The following is a 17,417-nucleotide window of genomic DNA, read 5'->3' as shown; positions in this document are numbered from 1 at the left end:
CCCGCACATACGTACGTTCATCATTCGCACACACATCCGTCATTTCTTCCGTCAGTTCATCCGTCCTTCCATTCAATCAATCTTTCCATTCTGTCTGTCCATTCAACCATCCATTCTCTGTTATTCTGTCCATATCTCCATCGATTAACTCTCTCTCGGTCCATCCAACCAACCATCTCTCTGTCTCTACATCTATCCAACCATGCATCCATCCGTCCATCGTTGCAAATCCAGATTCCACTCGCCGCTGATGTTAGCCATGGCCAGGAGTCAAACTCGGGTTGCCAGATTCACGACTCGGTGCGTGAATCACTGGGCCACCTCTCCCCGATGTAACCTAATCCATCATTATAATTACTAGCTCTGGTTTGGGGAATGGGGTAGTGAACACGAGATCGGACACATCGAAAGCCATCTCCTGGACTTGAGATGCCATCGTTTGTTGTTGCTGTTGTTGTTGTTTTTAGCGGCGATGGAACACTTCGCAAAAACATCGACGTGTGGAAGAAATGGACGCCAGGCAACGGCCTCAACATGCACGGGTGGGTGGCACCGCGCCTCCGAGCGTGGCGACGGTCACGTGGGTGGGTGGCACCGCGCCTCCGAGCGTTGCGACGGTCACGTGGGTGGGTGTCACCGTGCCTCCGAGCGTTGCGACGGTCACGTGGGTGGGTGGCACCGCGCCTCCGAGCGTGGCACGGTCACGTGGGTGGGTGGCACCGCGCCTACGAGCGTGGCACGGTCACGTGGGTGGGTGGCACCGCGCCTACGAGCGTGGCACGGTCACGTGGGTGGGTGGCACCGCGCCTACGAGCGTGGCACGGTCACGTGGGTGGGTGGCACCGCGCCTACGAGCGTGGCACGGTCACGTGGGTGGGTGGCACCGCGCCTACGAGCGTGGCACGGTCACGTGGGTGGGTGGCACCGCGAGCGTGGCGACGGTCACGTGGGGGACGACCCGTTGCCCATTTTAGCGCACGTGCGGCAGAGGCGGTTGTTGCTTGGCCCGGAGATTTCCGTCAGGTTTCTGCTCCTGCTTTGCGTTGGTGCCGCCGAGCTGATTGTCGCTGCGTCTGCCCTCGACTTCTCCCACCCTCTACGTACGCGACATTGCCCACCATTAACACCGTTGATGTCGCCCACCCTCGACACCGCTCGGTCCTTCGCGTCTCCCACACGTCACCACGTCTCCCACACGCGACCGCGTCTCCCACACGCGACCACGTCTCCCACACGCGACCGCGTCTCCCACACGCGACCGCGTCTCTCCGTCGCTCCGCAGGCTCCAGCGGAGGATCTCGGTGCGCGGCGCGGAGCTGTTGGCGGTGGGCGGCCGCATGGTCTACTCCACGTGCTCCCTCAACCCCGTGGAGAACGAGGCCGTGGTCGCCTCGCTGCTCCACAGCAGCCAAGGTGCGTCGCTGTCGCCCCCCGCCCGCCCTCGTTCCCGCCCGCTTGTCCCTCCTGCCCGTCGCACCCCTGTCGTCGTCGGCTTCCGTGCCGCCAATTGGAAAGCTTTCCGGGGACGAACGCGAACGGAATCCGCGCGTGCAGGCGTCGTGCTGCGGTGGGCGTTGCTGCCACTCCGCGGTTAGTCTCGACCACGGCCGGCGCTGGTCGTGGTCGTACCTCAAGGGACGTGTCCTGCCCCCAAGCTCGTTTAAAACTATAAAAACTAGAAACTTTTTATTTTACCAGGTAAGGCCCGCTAAGCTGTACAGCTCTTTTTCACAAGCGACCTGGCCGCAAAGTGGCTTATCATCACGTGGAAATGTATAGCAGCCGAATACTCTAAACGCATGTCGATTCTAAATGTGCGGCGAAAAACCAGAGGACCCGGAGATAAATCTACGCAACCACGGGGAGAGAGAGACACGCAAACTCCAAATATACAGCAGCAGGCGTCAGGGTCGGGATCGAACCCACGACCTCCTGTGTACCAGGCAAGGGAGTTAACATCTCATAGCCACCGTGATGATGATGATGAGAGAGAGAGAGACACGCAATCTCCAAATATACTGCAGCAGGCGTTAGGGTCGGGATCGAACGCACGACCTCCTGTACACCAGGCGAGGGAGTTAACATCTCCTAGCCACCGTGATGATGATGAGAGAGAGAGAGACACGCAATCTCCAAATATACAGCAGCAGGCATCAGGGTCGGGATCGAACGCACGACCTCCTGTATACCAGGCGAGGGAGTTAACATCTCCTAGCCACCGTGATGTTAACAGACAAACCAAAAGCTAGACGGATGGACGAGCAAACGAATGATGGTTGAGCGTTCCGTTGTTCTCCGCGGCATGCGTTCCTCTCTTCTGTCTTAACATCAACCATTTCATTGAAACATCGGTACGCTGCATTTCACAATTAAGCTCAGTTCTCTCGTTGATCTCCACGTGACCCCTGACCCCTCCCCCCACCCTCCCCGTGCAGGAGCCCTGGAGTTGGTAGACGTGTCGGAGGAACTCACTCAGCTCAAGCGCATGCCGGGACTCACCGCCTGGAAGGTTTGACTTTTAAAAAAACACTCTTTGGTTCTTACGGTAAAGTCACGTAGGTATAAAATAAAATTAAAATAAATCACGCTGAGGCAGCAGACCACGCTTTCCCACCTGATGACGGACGCTTGTTTTGCGCCCGAAACGTCGTGATTTATTTAATTTTCTACCTACGTGACTTTACCGTAAGAACCAAAGAGTATGGATTCCTGCAGTCACGAAAGCTTCAAATCGAGTTTAAAAAAAAAAAATGTTCCTCACCTCGACCCTTCCGTCCGTACATGCTTCCGTACGTCCATCCGTGTTATGGTTTTAGTGTTTCTTTTAAATCTTCCAATTTCTCACTTTGCCCGTTTGTCCCATGCGTTAAACGGACGCCACCCACGGCCGACGTGAGCCGCGGACAGGACTCAAACTCGGGTTGCCCGGTTTTTACGATGATTGGTGCTGCCGCGTCAAGGGACGGCGCGTCCATTCGGATCTCCTCGGCGAGCCCTTCCACGGCCTGTGGAAGTGGACATGAGAGAGCTGCCTCTGAGATCTCTTCTTCAAGTGACCTCTGGGCCGCACAATAGCGGGGGGGTGGGGGTGCCAGAATTTCTTTATTCAGCCTGCCAGAGTCACGTTTGTCATGTGACTGTCAAAATAATACTTGTAATTCTCACCAGTGGCGAGTGATGTTTGATGTTCGACTAGGCGAGATCTTAACCACCTTTACACTGAGACATCTCCTTTACCAGTGGAAAAATATAGTAATAGGTGTTTACCCTTTCAACTGGTTCAAAAACTGATACCTTTATACAAGGGATCATGTTTGCAATAACCACAACACAACCTTGTATAAAGGTATCAGTTTTTGTACCAGTTGAAAGGGTAAAAACCTATTACTATATTTTGCTACTGGTAAAGGAGATGTCTCATAGTGTAAATGCTTACCCCGAGCTCTCAATACTCTGATAGTGCGCTGTTTTTGAGTTGTACGCCTTTTTGGTGTCATCTGGTCCAACACCAATGGAGACTAGGCTCTAAGAAAAGCTGTCTCGGGTGTGGCCCAATCAACTTCAAGGACAGTGCATATCATTATCAGAGTTGTTTCTATTTGTTTTCACCTTGACTGCTTGTGTTGTGGTTATTGCAAACATGATCCCTTGTATAAAGGTATCAGTTTTTGTACCAGTTGAAAGGGTAAAAACCTATTACTATACTTAACCACCTTGCCTGGTATACAGCAAATCGTGGGTTCCATCCCGACCCTGATGCCTGTATTTTTGGTGTTTGCGTGCCTGTCTTCCCCGTGGTCGCTGGGATTTCTCTCCTTCCACATTTAGAATCGACATGCTTTCGAGAATATTTGGCTACCGCTATAAATGTCCACGTGATGATGATAAGCCACTTGGTTGAGCTATCATTTGTGGCCGGGTCGCTTCTGAAAAAGTGTTAGACGGCTCAGTGCGCCATACCTGGTAAAATAAAATTAAAATTTATAGATTTCGTTCATGAGTACCTGGTGCGCTGTGTCAACGTCAGCACTGTAGGGTGATGCTGCCCACACCCACCCGCTCACGCGTCTGTTCCAGCCTCTGTAAGTCCTCGCTGACAACACTTGCCCCAACGGTGTGTGTAGGCTACGACACGGGGGACCTTTGTAGTTATTGTTGTTGTGTGTGCGTGTGTGTGTGACCACGTTCAGGTCATGACGAAGGACGGGGCGTGGTTCGAGAACCTGGAGTCCGTGCCGCCTGAACGTCGCGCCCAGTTGCGTCAGACTATGTTCCCTCCGCCCGACCCGGCGGTCCTCCAGAATCTCAACCTCCACCGCTGGTACGTGCGTGCGAGCGTGCGTTGAACTTCTTTCGCAGCGCACGGAGCCAACCGTGCTCATCGGAGGTGCGGGTGGAGGACAACAAAGGTGCCCCACCTCTCGTACGTGACCTCCTTCATCCTTAAAAACGAATTATTTGATCGGCTGCCCACCTTTCGTACGTGACCTCCTCCTCCATCCTTAAAAACTAATTATTTGGCCGGCCGGCTGGCCGGTGGTGGCAGCGGTGTGGGGTTGGTGGATCGCCGCGCGCCAATGTCGTGAAACTCGCTCCCCGTGTGGCGCTTCGTGGGGATTAAACGATTGACGGTGATGACGACGACGCTGACGGTGATGACGACGACGCTGACGGTGATGGCGACGACTCTTCCCCCTGCCGTGTGTCTGGGGCAGCGTCCGGATTCTGCCGCACCACCAGAACACCGGCGGGTTTTTCGTGGCCGTGCTGGAGAAGAAGCGAGAGATGCCCTGGAACAAGCGGCAGCGGAACGTGGGTGCCCCACCCCACCCCACCCACCCTACCCTACCCCACTCACCCACCCTACCCCACTCACCCTACCCCATCCACCCACCCTACCCCACCTACCCACCCTACCCTATACCCCACCCACCCACCCTACCCCACTCACCCCACCCTACCCCACCCACCCCACTCACCCCACCCTACCCCACCCTCCCCACCCACCCTACAACACCCACCCACCCTACCCCACCCACCCACCCTACAACACCCACCCCACCCTACCCCACCCACCCTACCCACCCCACCCACCCTACCCCACTCACCCACCCTACCCCACTCACCCACCCTACCCCACTCACCCCACCCACCCTACCCCACCCACCCTACCCCACCCACCCCACCCCACCCACTCACCCTACCCCACCCACCCTACCCCACCCACCCTACCCCACCCTACCCCACCCACCCTACCCCACCCTACCCCACCCACCCTACCCCACCCACCCCCCCTACCCCACCCCACCCACCCTACCCCACCCCACCCTACCCCACCCACCCCACTCACCCCACCCTACCCCACCCTCCCCACCCACCCTACAACACCCACCCACCCTACCCCACCCACCCACCCTACAACACCCACCCCACCCTACCCCACCCACCCTACCCACCCCACCCACCCTACCCCACTCACCCACCCTACCCCACTCACCCACCCTACCCCACTCACCCCACCCACCCTACCCCACCCACCCTACCCCACCCACCCCACCCCACCCACTCACCCTACCCCACCCACCCTACCCCACCCACCCTACCCCACCCTACCCCACCCACCCTACCCCACCCTACTCCACCCACCCTACCCCACCCACCCCCCCTACCCCACCCCACCCACCCTACCCCACCCCACCCTACCCCACCCACCCTACCCCACCCCACCCACCCTACCCTACCCCACCCTACCCCACCCTACCCCACCCACTCTACCCTACCCCACCCTACCCCACCCACCCTACCCCACCCCACCCACCCACCCGATGAGTGTCGGCCGGCCTCGTGAAGTCTCGTCCGCTTAAACAGAATCGCCTCCTCTTGATGACGACCTTGATACGCGATGTTGATTGTTGATTGGTGGCGGCGGTGGAGTATGTCGACTGGGCCTCACGGGGTGCGGCGGATTAGTGCGCTGCGCCACGAACCCAGCTGTCATCCCGGATTTGTGTAAACTTCGCCGCTAGGGAGACAAAGGCGGCCGGGCGTGCTTGCTGGCCTACCCACCCCTTCGTGTGCCGTGCCAGCCTTCATAAGTGCTACTCGCTAGCAGCACTTGCCCCAACAGTCTGTTGAGGCTACACGGGGGAAGGATCTTCGTCTTTGTTTGTCGATGTTTGCCTTGTGACCGTGCAGGTGCAGAACTCTAAAGCGGCCTCCTCCGCGTTGGCCGACGGAGCGGCGATTGCCGACGCGGACGCAGAGGATTCTGGGAAGCCCGCCGCCGATGACGCCGTCGCCGATGCCGACGCGGCCGCCCTCGCCGAGCCGTCGCCCGCGATCCACGACGGCGTCTGCGGCCCCCCGCCGTCGAAGAAGTTTAAGCTGCACGGGTACAAGGAGGACCCGTTCGTGTTCATGCGGGAGGACGACCCCATTTTTCCTTCCATCAAGTAAGGGCCGCGGCGGCAAACCGTGCACCGACCCTCGCCCCTACAGTCTGTTAAGGCTATACGGAGGATCTTTGTCTTTTGTATATCTACGTGCATCTCTGTGTGTGTACCGCTATGTGTACGTGTCTGTGTGTGTACCTCTGTAATGTATCTCTGTGGGGAGCTGTAGTGTCGCGGTTAGCGCGCTGGGGTATGAACCTGGCGACCCGAGTTCAATTCCCGCTCTCGGCCACCAACACCCAGTGACAATTATGGTCTTGGTAGTTTAACCCACTGGGCCTCATACTGCCGCCCACCGCTACGGTCACTACACCCCTGGGCGTCAATCGCTGAGCTTTACCGAAAACACCTAAGAATATGAATCCTTGCAGTCACTAAAGCTTCAAATCTAGAATGAATGGATGGGCCGTTCGCTTTAAAACCCGAGGTTTTGTTGTCGCTGCGCCCCGCTGCTGTAGGGGCTTCTACAAGCTGGCCGCGAACTTCCCGCTGCGCAACCTGCTGACGCGCACGCACGAGGGCAAGAAGCGCCACCTGTACCTGGTGTCGAGCCAGGTCCGCGACATCATGATCCACAACAGCCAGCGCGTCAAGGTGACCTGGTGGGGGTGGGTGGGGTACGGGTGGGTGGGCGGGGTACGTGTTGGTGGGTGGGGTGCGGTTGGGTGGGGTACAAGTGGGTGGGGTACGGGTGGGTGAGTGGTTGGGTGGGGTACGGGTGGGTGGGGTACGTGTTTGTAAGTGGGTGGGGTACGGGTGGGTGAGTGGTTGGGTGGGGTACGGGTGGGGTACGGGTGGGTGGGTGGGTGAGTGGGTGGGGTACAGGTGGGTGGGCGGGTTACGTGTGGGTGGGCGGGGTATATGTTTTTGGGTGGGGTACGGGTGGGTGGGTGAGTGGGTGGGTGGGGTATGGGTGGGGTACGTGTGGGTGGGGTACGGGTGGGTGGGTGAGTGGGTGGGTGGGGTATGGGTGGGGTACGTGTGGGTGGGGTACGGGTGGGTGGGTGAGTGGGTGGGTGGGGTATGGGTGGGGTACGTGTGGGTGGGGTACGTGTGGGTGGGTGAGTGGGTGGGTGGGGTACGTGTGGATGGGGTACGGGTGGGGTACGGGTGGGTGGGTGAGTGGGTGGGTGGGGTACGGGTGGGGTACGGGTGAGTGGGTGGGTGGGGTACGGGTGGGGTACGGGTGAGTGGGTGGGTGGGGTATGGGTGGGGTACGTGTGGATGGGGTACGGGTGGGGTACGGGTGGGTGGGTGAGTGGGTGGGTGGGGTACGGGTGGGGTACGGGTGAGTGGGTGGGTGGGGTACGGGTGGGGTACGGGTGAGTGGGTGGGTGGGGTATGGGTGGGGTACGTGTGGGTGGGGTACGGGTGGGGTACGGGTGGGTGGGTGGGGTACGGGTGGGTGGGTGAGTGGGTGGGTGGGGTATGGGTGGGGTACGTGTGGGTGGGGTACGGGTGGGGTACGGGTGGGTGGGTGGGGTACGGGTGGGGTACGGGTGGGTGGGTGGGGTACGGGTGGGTGGGTGAGTGGGTGGGTGGGGTATGGGTGGGGTACGTGTGGATGGGGTATGGGTGGGGTACGGGTGGGTGAGTGAGTGGGTGGGTGGGGTACGGGTGGGGTACGGGTGGGTGGGTGAGTGGGTGAGGTACGTGTGGGTGGGTGAGTGGGTGGGTGGGGTACGGGTGGGGTACGGGTGAGTGGGTGGGTGGGGTATGGGTGGGGTACGTGTGGGTGGGGTATGGGTGGGGTACGGGTGGGTGGGGTATGGGTGGGGTACGGGTGGGTGGGTGAGTGGGTGGGTGGGGTACGTGTGGGTGGGTGAGTGGGTGGGTGGCTATCGAACATTGACGGTCGCTTGCATCGTGCGCTTTCAGGTGCGCTTCTGCGGCCTTCTGGAATGCTCTTCCGTTATTAGTTAGCCACTGGAGCTGTGAGCTTTTAACTCGTCCAGATTGAAAATGTATTTCTTAACAACAGCTTTTTGTGTTTATTTTGTTGTCTTTCCCCCACACCTCCGATTGGCACGGTTGGCTACGTACGGTGCGAAAGAAGTTCAGTATACACACGTGAATATTTAGGAGTTAATTGTATTCATTGATGATGACGTTGACGACGATTCGGATACGTGCCGAGCGATGAACACAAACGTTACTCTTTGGTTCTTTCGGTAAAGTGACGTATAAAGATTAAAAAAATAATTAAATACTAGCATACGACGTTTCGATTGCAACACATATAAGCAGACAGATAGACATATAGATGTCTGTCTATATGTCTCTGGTTCTGTGTTTTATCTCTCTCTCAAATTTAGCATTCTCGGGAAGAACGTAATCAACCAGGTAGGGTGTTGACTGTTATGTTATCCGACTCTCTGTTGTATTACATTATATTTCTAAGTATGCTAGATTTGTGTTTCTATTTCATTTATACCTGATGATGATTGCTTGTGTTGCAATCGAAACGTCGTATGCTAGTATTTAATTTATTATTTTCTCTTTATACGTCACTTTACCGAAAGAACCAAAGAGTCATTCCTGCAGTCACGAAAGCTCAAAATTAAACACAAACGTTGTTTTGGGATAATTTCTCCTGTAGATCATCAACACGGGCGTCAAGGCGTGGTCGAGGAACGCTGATGGAGAGGAGTTTGGTTGTGCCTTCCGTCTGGGACAAGAGGTGAGCGAGAGAGAGAAGTTCAGGGGCGGGGGGGGGGGGGGTTGGCGCGCAGGGTTCTTCGCTCAGGACCATACTTCGCCACGTCGGGCAGGAGGGCGCGGGTTGACTTAACGGTGTCGCAGATGTCACTCGCGTGGCTCCTGACGTCAAATCCTCTGTTGGGTGAAAGCCTTCCTGCTTGTGCCTCTAGCGGTGGTTTGACCGCAATACCCCACTTCGGTCGGTGCGGTGAAGAGCGGTGGTCCGGGATCCTTTCGCGTATATCGCTCGTCAGCCACGCTAGCCGCGGCCGCCGGGAATCGAACCGAGGTCGCGGGAATTTGTCGCGCGGTGGAGACGCTAACTGCTGCGCCACCACTCTCTGCCTCGATCCTGTGATCAGAAAGAAAAGAGAGGAAAACGCTCCGTCGGAAGCGAACTCGTCGGCGAGTGTTCCACATGCCGTGTCTCTGTCAGCAGAGTCGGGCTTGCTTGAACCAATGGTGGATGTCAGTACCTCACCAGAGTTTGCTTGTGTTGAACCAATGCTGCTGAAACTCTGGCACTCTCCCAGAGAGCCAAATCCCTGATGGGATGTAAAAAAAACTAAGTTTTAATATTTTTTTGTCATGAACTTAGAAGGTCACAAGATCACTTCCCAGTCGGTCGGGGGTCGACTTGGTTCGTCATTGTCGCTCGGCATTCTTCGTTTCACTGTCGCGCCCCTGCTCAGCGATTCGATTCGGAGTTGCGCTTTGATTGAGGAATCAATTCTTTATCATTTCGTTGATATCGCGCACTGCTCCCTTGTCGAGTTACAACCGTCGTGGTCATAACCGTCGTTCATAACCGTCGTCATAACCGTCATCATAACCGTCATCGTCATCACTGTCGTCATAACCGTCGCCGTAACCGTTGTCGTTCGTAACCGTTGTCGTAACCGTCGTCATAACCGTCGTCATCATCACTGTCATCATAATCGTCGTCATAACCGTCATTCGTCATCATCGTCGTTCGTCACCGTCGTCGTAACCGTAGTTTGTCATCGTCACCCTCATCGTAACAGTCGTCCGTCGCGCTCGCCCAGCCTCGCCCGCTCGTTGACAACTTGGGATAACGACGGACACCCTCGCCCGCTAATCTCGTTAGCGGAATTAACGCCGCAGCGCCGCCGATCAATCCGTCTGCCGTGCGTGGTTCACTCGAAGGCCATCGGTCATTTAATTAGCGGTATTGGCCTTGACGGACGCGCGCACTCCAGGAGACCTTCTCCGGTGACTCGTTTGGCTGATTGGGGTCGATTCCAGTTCATGCCGCGCGCCGCAACAATTACAATCGAGCGTCAGGCACGCCCGCCGCTTTCTCCTCTTCTCAGCCACAAGTACCACGGCAACGCGTCGTGTCCGATGTTCGAATTCTCTCGCTCCGTGATATCGTACATTTGGGTAGAGACCCGTAGACTCGCACGCAGACTGATCGACTCGCACTTCTCTTGCTTGCGTAGACTCGCTTGCACTTACGTGATCCGTAGCGGTGAGCGCTAAGCTGCGCTACGAACCCGGCGACCCAGGGTTCGATTGCCGCTCACGGCGAACACCAGTGATGATCATCTGAACCGGTCCTGGGCCTCCCCTAGGTCGACTCAGCCTCAAATGAGTACCTGGTGCGGTGTGTAAAACATCGCCACTGGGGAGACAAAGGCGGCCGAGCGTGGTTGCTGGCCACCCACCCCCTCGTGTGCCGTGCCGGCCTTCATAGGTGCTACCCGCTAGCTAACAGCACTTGCCCCAACAGTCTTGTCAAGGTTTAACACGTCGTAGGCTTTCGCGACCAATATCATCCATAATACAGGTTTTTGTTGGGTTAGATCGCGTATAAAAGTGTCGTTCAATCCGCCACCACCCGACAGCCAAATCTGGCTGTCGCCTGATGAAGCTGGTTGTAATTGCTGGCGAAGCGTCGTACTCAGATTGTAAATGTTGTGGCTTTGCTTTCCAACATACCGGTGTGCTGTACTAGTACACTACACTACTATGCACTACACTATACACTACACAATACACTACACTATACACTACACAATACACTACACTACTATACACTACACAATACACTACACAATACACTACACAATACACTACATTATACACTACACTACTATACACTACACTCCTCACTACACTACTATACACTACAAAATACACTACACTATACACTACACTACCATACACTACACTCTTCACTACACTACTATACACTACACAATACACTACAATATACACTACACTACACTATACACTACACTACTATACATTACACTATACACTACACTACTATACACTACACTATACACTACACTATACACTACACTACTATACACTACACTACTATACACTACACTATACACTACACTATACACTACACTACTATACACTACACTACTATACACTACACTATACACTACTATACACTACACTATACTATACACTACTATACACTACACTACTATACACTACACTACACACCACACACTAGTGCTGTACTAGTGACGAATTGGCCACGTTCTGTTTACGTCACAACCCTTACTAGTTGGCTGTGTCGGGCGGCGACGGGTTTAACGACACGTTTATATATTCACGCGATCTAACCTAAAACAAACCTGTATTAAGTCTGTTAAGGTGACACGAGGGAGCTTTGTCTTTGTACGTTTAACATTTCTCGCGGCGTACGTGGCCAACCGCGCTAATTGGAGGTGCGCGCGTTGGGAGGGGGGTGGCGGCCGAAGGATGTCAAAACTAAAACTCGCTTTGCGTGCGCGACGCAGGCGATCTACACGTTGTTCCCGTACGTGGGCGAGCGCGTGGTGAGCGTGCCCTACACGGACATCGTGGTGCTGCTCACGCAGGAGAACCCCTTCCTGGGCAAGTTCTCCCTCGAGGCGCGCAACCAGGCCAAGCCACTCAGTGAGTTACCGCCGCGCGTCCGGCGAGTTTCGTTCAGCGGCCCCTTGCGAGAGGGGCTCGGAGAGAGAGGGAGAGGACCATCACGGGACCTCCCTTGCCAGTGTAGTGGGTTCGAATTAGGTGCACACACACAGCTTGGAGGCAACACTATTTATTAAACGGTAAGTAATATAACACCGTACATGAGGTGGTGACCACCTTCCTCAACTCACTAACACTCTGGAACACGACACAGAGTGGACCAGGCAGGCTGCGGGCTGCCTGGTCCAGGACGACGACCCGGGACTTGAGGACGAATGATGTCGTCTTCACTTCGGAGTTCAACAGCCCCGTTCTGCGTCCACACCCCGCTTATATCCCCTTCCCAGGCCACGCCTCCCTTCACAGGCCACGCCTCCCTTCACAGGCCACGCCTCCCTTCCCAGGCCACGCCTCCCTTCCCAGGCCACGCCTCCCATCCCAGGCCACGCCTCCCTCCCCAGGCCACGCCTCCCTCCCCAGGCCACGCCTCCCTTCCCAGGCCACGCCTCCCTTCACAGGCCACGCCTCCCTTCCCCCACCTCACGGGAAGGTCTGGGTCCCTCCACCACGTGACCCCTTGGGGCCCCCAGCCCTCGTGCGGGCCGACACAGCAGTGACGTCCTATGTCACTACAGCAGTATAGAAATATAAGAATAGGTTTTACCGTTGCTGGCAATAAAACAGCTGTGTTAAAATACCAAACTGAAATCTTTTACAAGGAATCGTGTCTGCATTAATCGCATATACTTGTGGTGAACATGCAAACTAAAACACTTGCTCTGGTAGCGTGTTCATTGTCTTTGAAACTGATTAAAGAGAGCTTTCTAAGTAAAGCTGTCGAAAGAAAGCTGTCTGGCAAGGGAGGTCCCAAGATGTAGCTGCTCACCCCGAGCTTTCATTACTCTGTTCGCTTTCGGCTTCCTCTAGTCTAACACCGTTTGAGACTAGGCCTTAAAGAAAGCGGCGGTGGTTGCCGCTGTGTGTGTGTGTGTTGTCCTTCCCCCGCACCTCCGATTAGCCAACTGCGCTAATACGGGTGCGATAGAAGTTCACCGTACGTACGTGCAACCCATCGGCATCGCACTGCCTTCTGGGAGTGCGCCGTCCCAGTGGCGGTTCTCCACCGTGACGTTGATTTTGTTTCTCTCGCCAGGTATTGGAAGCGTTGTGCTGAAGTACGAACCAGACCCGGAGTAAGTTTGATGGTCTCGCACACACACACACACAGTTTAACACGTAGTCGGGCTTTCGTTATTAATATGATCCATAATAGAGGTTTGTGGGTTAGATCGCGTAAATATATAAATGTGTCGTTAAACCCGCCACCACCCGACACGGCCAATTAGTAATGTTTGTCGCGTAAGCAAAACGTGCCAATTCGTCACCGGTTGTGTGTTGCAGAGTAAACCCACTACAACATTTACAACTCAAATACCGGTGACGTTTCGCCAGTGATTACAACAACAACAACCGGCATCATCAGCCGACAGCCACAGAGTTGTGGAGAAATCCTCCTCCCGTTTCGGTCTTAAACAGAGGGGACGACATGAGACGTCGTCACTTGTGAGCCATCCAGGTGCGAGGAACAGAGGTGGGGGGCGGGGTGCGGTTAACGTGTGCATATAAAATACAATGGATATCATATTCTTAGGTTTTTTCGGTAAAGTCACGTAGGTAAAAAATTAAAATTAATAAAAATAAAATAAAAATCACGACGTTTCGGAGGCAACACAAGCTTCCGTCTTCAGGTGGAACCGTCACAGCACGCTTGCCGTATCAAGTAAATGAGAAATTCCAAGAGATACTACCCCGTATATATACTGGTTGACGGGGGGGGGGGGGATGGGCCAGGGACGGCCCCCTTATTTTTATTATGGTAAGGTGCGGCTTGAGACTACGGCTAGTCTACATAACAAAGGACTGAGTCTTTGTTATGTAGACTGGCTGAGAGGGGGGGAGGGCGGTGCCAATGAGACCGAGCCTCTGCCATGTAGATGGTAAAAGCACAAAAGCAGGTCAGGAGGAAACAGCCTCCTGCTATGTTTTTACTTTTATTAATTTAAATTTTTTGCCTACGTGACTTTACCGAAAAAACCTAAGAATATGAATACTTGCAGTCACGAAAGCTTCAAATCTAGAAACAATGGATATCCATTGCCGGTTGGGTTATTCATACATAACGGGCACGCACAACGCGCATTTCTCCACAGCTCTGGCTGTCGCCTGATGATGCTGGTTGTTGTTGTAATCACTGGCGAAACGTGACGGTACTTGAGTTGTAAATGTTGTGGTGGGTTTACTCTCCAATACACAACCGGTTAGTGCTGTACTCGTGACTAATTGGCACGTTCTGTTTACGTGACAAACCTTGCTAATAGGCTGTGTCGGGCGGTGGCGGCTTTAACGACATTTATATTTACACAAGCTTAACCCAAAAAACCTCAATTGCACAAACACCCACGGCAAACGCTGCATGCTGGGAAGCTTCTTTCGGGACCGGAACGATTCGATCAACTCTGAGGAAGGTCCCCGACACGTGGCGCGAAACGTCGGACGTGGCGCCGAACGACGCGCGGCACGACTCGTGAGCGCATCGGGAGAGAGACAGGAGAGAGACGTACGGCAGCAGAGCCGCAGAAACGCGCGAGCCCGGTGGCTTTACCGAGCCGCACCGGGAGCATGCCGAGGTGCCGGAGATGGAACAGTGGGGCAGGTTTCTGAAATCTGCCCCAGGATGATTGAGTCCGCGTGTGGTGGGGTAAAGTGTGGGTACGCTCGCCTCTTCCAATGCATCCGGTCAACGTGGAAGAGTAGACCAAATGCCCTTCCGCCGGCAGTGGCGAGAGCCGGCAATTACACGGGGCGCGTTATTCTTTACTTGCTCTGCACGGGGAAGAAAGCTACAACTTGACGGGGGGGTCCGCGATGGTTTTTTTTTTGCCGTTCATTGCTTCCCCCGTCCGTCGCAGGCAGCCAGACTCGCCCCGCTGTCCCATCATCCTTTGCGGCTGGCGCGGGAAGACTTCCCTGCGCTGTTTCGTGGCCAAGAACGAGCGGCTGCACTACCTGCGCATGCTGGGCATCGACGTGGCGCTGCCCAGGCCGGCGGGCGGGGAAGACGCGGACGCGCCGGAGGGCACCGGCAACGGCGGCAATGGCGCCGGCGACAACGGAGACGCGGCCGCAGGCGAGTGAGACGTACGGCAGAGGTCGCAAACGGGTTTTGATTCCTTTCCCGTACCCGTACCCAGCCGCACCAGGGTCGCAAACGGCGACCCGTACCCGGCCAGGTCCTGGTACCCATTCCCTACCCGTACCCGTACCCTACCCGAAATGAGTGACAAACGGTTACTCACCAGTGACTCACGGCCTACCCGTACCCGGCCGCACCAGGGTCGCAAACGGGTACCCGTGTATCGGGTAGGGTACGGGTATCAGGTACCCGATTGCGACCTCTGACGTACGGTGCTGGTGGGCGCCTCGCTTCAGCGGGGGGGGGGGGGCCCCCCCAGCGGGGGAGGGGGGGGGCCCCCCCGTGGTCGGTAGCGATTCCGGTTTGCGGCCGACGGCGTTGGTTAGCCGTGGCGACGGTTACAGTCACATTGTCATTGCCGTTAATTGCAAGTGGTACGCTGACAAGGATCACCGATCCCAGGTCCGCGAAGGCTGCTGGTGCACTCCCCTCTCGGCTAACTCTACCCTAGGAAATGTATTCACGTAAAGCCCACACCGCATTTTATGACTGTCTCTTCTCTGCCTCTCAGATACTAAATAATCACGTGGTTATGGTAATCTCTTCTGGCTCTTTCCTACCTCTCATCTCCCTCCACTCCCCTCCACGCACTCTCCTACCTCTCATCTCCCTCCACTCCCCTCCACGCACTCTCCTACCTCTCATCTCCCTCCACTCCCCTCCACGCACTCTCCTACCTCTCATCTCCCTCCACTCCCCTCCACGCACTCTCCTACCTCTCATCTCCCTCCACTCCCCTCCACGCACTCTCCTACCTCTCATCTCCCTCCACTCCCCTCCACGCACTCTCCTACCTCTCATCTCCCTCCACTCCCCTACACGCACTCTCCTACCTCTCATCTCCCTCCACTCCCCTCCACGCACTCTCCTACCTCTCATCTCCCTCCACTCCCCTCCACGCACTCTCCTACCTCTCATCTCCCTCCACTCCCCTACACGCACTCTCCTACCTCTCATCTCCCTCCACTCCCCTCCACGCACTCTCCTACCTCTCATCTCCCTCCACTCCTCTCCACGCACTCTCCTACCTCTCATCTCCCTCCACTCCCCTCCACGCACTCTCCTACCTCTCATCTCCCTCCACTCCCCTCCACGCACTCTCCTGCCTCTCATCTCCCTCCACTCCCCTCCACGCACTCTCCTACCTCTCCCCTTTCATCTCCCTCCACTCCCCTCCACGCACTCTCCTACCTCTCATCTCCCTCCACTCCCCTCCACGCACTCTCCTACCTCTCATCTCCCTCCACTCCCCTCCACGCACTCTCCTACCTCTCATCTCCCTCCACTCCCCTCCACGCACTCTCCTACCTCTCATCTCCCTCCACTCCCCTCCACGCACTCTCCTACCTCTCATCTCCCTCCACTCCCCTCCACGCACTCTCCTACCTCTCATCTCCCTCCACTCCCCTCCACGCACTCTCCTACCTCTCATCTCCCTCCACTCCCCTCCACGCACTCTCCTACCTCTCATCTCCCTCCACTCCCCTCCACGCACTCTCCTACCTCTCATCTCCCTCCACTCCCCTCCACGCACTCTCCTACCTCTCATCTCCCTCCACTCCCCTCCACGCACTCTCCTACCTCTCATCTCCCTCCACTCCCCTCCACGCACTCTCCTACCTCTCATCTCCCTCCACTCCCCTCCACGCACTCTCCTACTTCTCATCTCACTCTACTCCCCTCCACGCACTCTCCTACCTCTCATCTCCCTCCACTCCCCTCCACCCATTCTCCTACCTCTCATCTCCCTCCACTCCCCTCCACGCACTCTCCTACCTCTCATCTCCCTCCACTCCCCTCCACGCACTCTCCTACCTCTCCCCTCTCATCTTCCTCCACTCCCCTCCACGCACTCTCCTGCCTCTCATCTCCCTCCACTCCCCTCCACGCACTCTCCTACCTCTCCCCTCTCATCTTCCTCCACTCCCCTCCACGCACTCTCCTGCCTCTCATCTCCCTCCACTCCCCTCCACGCACTCTCCTACCTCTCATCTTCCTCCACTCCCCTCCACGCACTATCCTGCCTCTCATCTCCCTCCACTCCCCTCCACGCACTCTCCTACCTCTCA

The 17,417-nt window shown here is 56.1% G+C and overlaps 1 protein-coding gene across 1 annotated transcript in view; it reads left to right on the top strand.

Moving 5' to 3' along the window:
- The window catches only part of NSUN2 (NOP2/Sun RNA methyltransferase 2), a 31,771-nt gene that overhangs the window by 10,932 nt on the left and 3,422 nt on the right, over nt 1–17,417 (top strand). Inside the window, exons 8-18 of the mRNA XM_078879653.1 lie at nt 468–542; nt 1,283–1,413; nt 2,436–2,509; nt 4,191–4,321; nt 4,716–4,812; nt 6,196–6,452; nt 6,911–7,046; nt 9,052–9,132; nt 11,936–12,074; nt 13,249–13,288; nt 15,065–15,282. Of these exons, the coding sequence (XP_078735779.1) occupies nt 468–542; nt 1,283–1,413; nt 2,436–2,509; nt 4,191–4,321; nt 4,716–4,812; nt 6,196–6,452; nt 6,911–7,046; nt 9,052–9,132; nt 11,936–12,074; nt 13,249–13,288; nt 15,065–15,282 (1,379 nt within the window). The remainder of the gene's footprint in view (nt 1–467; nt 543–1,282; nt 1,414–2,435; nt 2,510–4,190; nt 4,322–4,715; nt 4,813–6,195; nt 6,453–6,910; nt 7,047–9,051; nt 9,133–11,935; nt 12,075–13,248; nt 13,289–15,064; nt 15,283–17,417) is intronic.

Source organism: Lampetra fluviatilis, chromosome 54 (assembly GCF_964198595.1).
Source record: "Lampetra fluviatilis chromosome 54, kcLamFluv1.1, whole genome shotgun sequence".
Lineage (NCBI taxonomy): Eukaryota > Metazoa > Chordata > Hyperoartia > Petromyzontiformes > Petromyzontidae > Lampetra > Lampetra fluviatilis.
Note: the sequence above shows the minus strand (reverse complement) of the source record. Positions and strands in the feature narration are given on the sequence as shown.